General features: G+C 30.9%; 1 protein-coding gene across 1 annotated transcript; it reads right to left on the bottom strand.

Moving 5' to 3' along the window:
* Positions 1-2,132: 2,132 nt before the first annotated feature.
* LOC111916895 (uncharacterized) lies at positions 2,133-3,135 on the bottom strand. The gene is made up of 2 exons (XM_023912550.3): positions 2,757-3,135; positions 2,133-2,543 (listed from the first exon to the last, which is right to left on the bottom strand). The coding sequence occupies exons 1-2, from the start codon at positions 3,060-3,062 to the stop codon at positions 2,283-2,285; spliced, it is 567 nt and encodes a 188-aa protein (XP_023768318.1). The 5' UTR covers positions 3,063-3,135; the 3' UTR covers positions 2,133-2,282.
* Between the last annotated feature and the right edge of the window lie 240 nt (positions 3,136-3,375).

Genomic DNA, 3,375 nt, shown 5'->3' with positions numbered 1-3,375 from the left:
CTTAATGTTGAACCATCGATTATTCAAAAGGCCAATATTCAGATAAAGATGTCATCTAGGTTTATCTATATTTCGTATTTTAATTTCTAGGTTTCGTAATTTTGATTTCTTTGTTCTGTATTTTTAAATTTTGCGTTGTTCTTTTAGGTTTGTTGTAATTTCCTTACAAGTTTAATGAAATTTTAGTTTTTATGAAAATACTTTGCTTAAACTGATTATATTTTATATAAATTAATTTTAGAAAAAAAATAGCATGGAAAAAGTAGCAACCCACTCCCTTTAAATAACAAATTTTTGTAGCAACATGAAAAATCTTACGTGGCGCCTACATATACCGTAACAAATATGGCGTAACTGATTTTAACCTAATAGATTTTAATATACTCGATAGAACAATATAGGCATGAAATGGATCATTAGTTCCTTTGTCATGACACATTTCACCCTAAACCCTAGTGTCTCCATTAGGTTTCTTGTTTGGTGTGCTAAGGCTTATGGTATGTAGAGCTAAAAATACAACCATTGACATGACAATGTTTTTAGATTCTTGCTTCGACTATTATTAGCATGTACTAGAATTATAAAAAAAATGAATTTGAGTTCAATAGAGTGGACCCTCATGTAGAGAAATCTGAATATGAAAGAAAATTTCTAAAATATAAAGAACATCTTAGCAATGGATAATCGAAATGATACATTTTGGGGATATCTTACTTAAAATATATTTTTTTTGGTTAATAACCTTATGACAAAACAACAGAGAAACTTATGTGATGTCACTTTTGAATAGAAAATTTTCAGACACTGGATCCTAAGAGCATTTCCAAAATATGATAAACTAGACTCCAAGATGCTACAAAAAAAATGACCGAAATCTAAAAAAAACATACCAAAACCAAATTATAATCTCGTAAAGGCCATTAAAATGCGATAATTGGTTGAAAAATCGATGATACAAAATATTTCAAAGGTAAGGAGTCTACTTTTGTTTTCAAATGTTTGGTCAAATGAGAAAGGATTACATATTTAATAGATCTGAAATCCCAAAAGGCTTTATTTCGGACATGGTTGTCGTCTCGGTTTCTGTAAATGTTGAAATGTTGGGTCCGGCGGTAGACTCATAACAAAATGTCATAGTAAGCACGCTAGAAAAATTGCACTACTTCGGAAAAAAAAAATCTCACTACTACGCCTATGAAATTGAGGATAACATGGGCTACTAGGGCTATTCACTATTCAGAAAAAATTGAATTGTCTAAATAACAATTTGGATTGGACTATTTGATTCGAATATTCAGATTTTTTGATTAATTTTTAACATAACCGAATTATTAGTTTGGATTTCAAAATGGTTTTAGTTTATAAAAGTGAAACTAAATAGTCCAGAAAAACCGAATAAGACTTTATTATTTACTTATATATATATATATATATATATATATATATATATATTATTTTCACATACATCTTTTAATTATTTATTAATTTACTAAACTCTATTTTTAGATAAATTTAAAAGTATTATCCAACAAAATATTATAATATATACTTCTCAAAAGTTTTTTTTTTATAAAATAATTGATTTTAATACATTTTTAAATAGTTGTTCATAATTTTAATTCCCAACAAAACAAATTAATTTGTTTAGATTGTCATCCATCTTAAAAAAACGAATTGTAAAAACATATTCAACCAAATTATAATTTGGATGGTTATGATCTCATTTAAATTTAGTTTGGATTATTTAGATTTATGTTTGAAAACCGAAATCAATTTGAATTCACTGGATTGGATTGGATCGGGTCGAACTGTCCATCCAAACGAGCAGTCGTACGGGCTACCCCGACTCCTTAGTAGATCGGGTTGAACTGTCCATCAATTTGGTTGGTTATGATCTCATTTGAATTTAGTTTGGATTATTTAGATTTATGTTTGAAAACCGAAATCAATTTGAATTCACTGGATTGGATTGGATCGGGTCGAACTGTCCATCCAAACGAAGAGTCGTACGGGCTACCCCTACTCCTTAGTAGATCCGCCCTAAACTTGGGTCTTTAATTTATATTATCGGTCATTTGATTATCCCTAAAAACAAATCTGTCAAATTTAATCACTAAAAATTAGAAAAAATCTTAAAACACAAATTAAATTATTATATTCAATAAGTTAATTAAAATCCCATAATTCACAACAAAAAGTACTCTGTTAGCATCGTATCATGAGTTAACCCGATCAAACGTATAATTATCAACATGTTTGGTATAGTATTTGCTCTTATCGGTTTAACATTCTTGATGCACATTGAAAGCAACTGCTCTGGCCCAGAATTTGATTTGTGCCTTCATATCTTCTGATGACCCCTTGTCAACCCATCCTCCTGGAATTGTTGGTGCTCCACCATTGTTCTTCACTATTTTCATGGAGTTCTTACTTCTATTCCTCTCTTTCATGCTTTCGAATTTCCTCATGCTACTAATCTTTTCTTGATTTCTTTCCGGATTTAGTGACAAATACCGTGGTAAACTCGAGCTTCCTTTCATAACCTGCAATCGGTATCACTTTAACTATGAGTAAAACAGTGTGATATTAACTAAATGCCAAATCCGAATACGCTTGAATAACATCTTTTTTAACATTAAACATATGTACTTTTTAAGTTATATACGTTCATACTCAGCAGACCTTGTATTCACCCATAACTGTTATGAATATTAACAGCACAATACCACTAAGAAGTATTTTAGGATGATATGTACCTTAGTTTTTTGTTGATGAGAATCCATATCAGAGGAGTTTAGAGACGCTTGCCTAATCAACCTCCCCATCTTGAAGTCACTCTCTTCATCTTCAATATCATCATCTTCATCGTTTCCAAATCCAAAAGTTGGCATGGACGCTTTATTATTCAAATTAGGACTAGGGATAGGGTTTCTCTTTTGTGAAGAAAAGCTTGAGCCTTTTTGCTTGTTCGACGACTCTTTGATCAAGATTTCTTGATCAGGAAGATTAGAGCAACATCTAGACATTGGAGTAGTTTTTGTGTAGAATAAAGTTTGCTCCATGAGATGGGGTTGTTTCTTTGACGTTCTTGTTTGTGTTTGCGGAGGGGTTTTAAAGGGTTGTCTTGCCAGCCCACATAAATATATAGTACCAAACTTATAAGCAATATATGGTGTGAGTTCTTGACGATTTGTTGTGATGTTGGAGAAAGCTGTCAGTGGGGGGTGATTGTGATTGGAGGGATCAAGTGGGCCATGTGGATTTGAAATTGTTGCAAAATTAAATACACTCGTAATAAATGGTGTTTGATCGTTCTATTATATACATTATACAGTCATATCATTTTTGTTTTTGAATATTTTATAAATAAATTAG

This window comes from Lactuca sativa, chromosome 9, assembly GCF_002870075.4.
Source record: "Lactuca sativa cultivar Salinas chromosome 9, Lsat_Salinas_v11, whole genome shotgun sequence".
Lineage (NCBI taxonomy): Eukaryota > Viridiplantae > Streptophyta > Magnoliopsida > Asterales > Asteraceae > Lactuca > Lactuca sativa.
The sequence above is the reverse complement of the archived record's forward strand: the minus strand, read 5'-3'. Positions and strand labels throughout refer to the sequence as shown.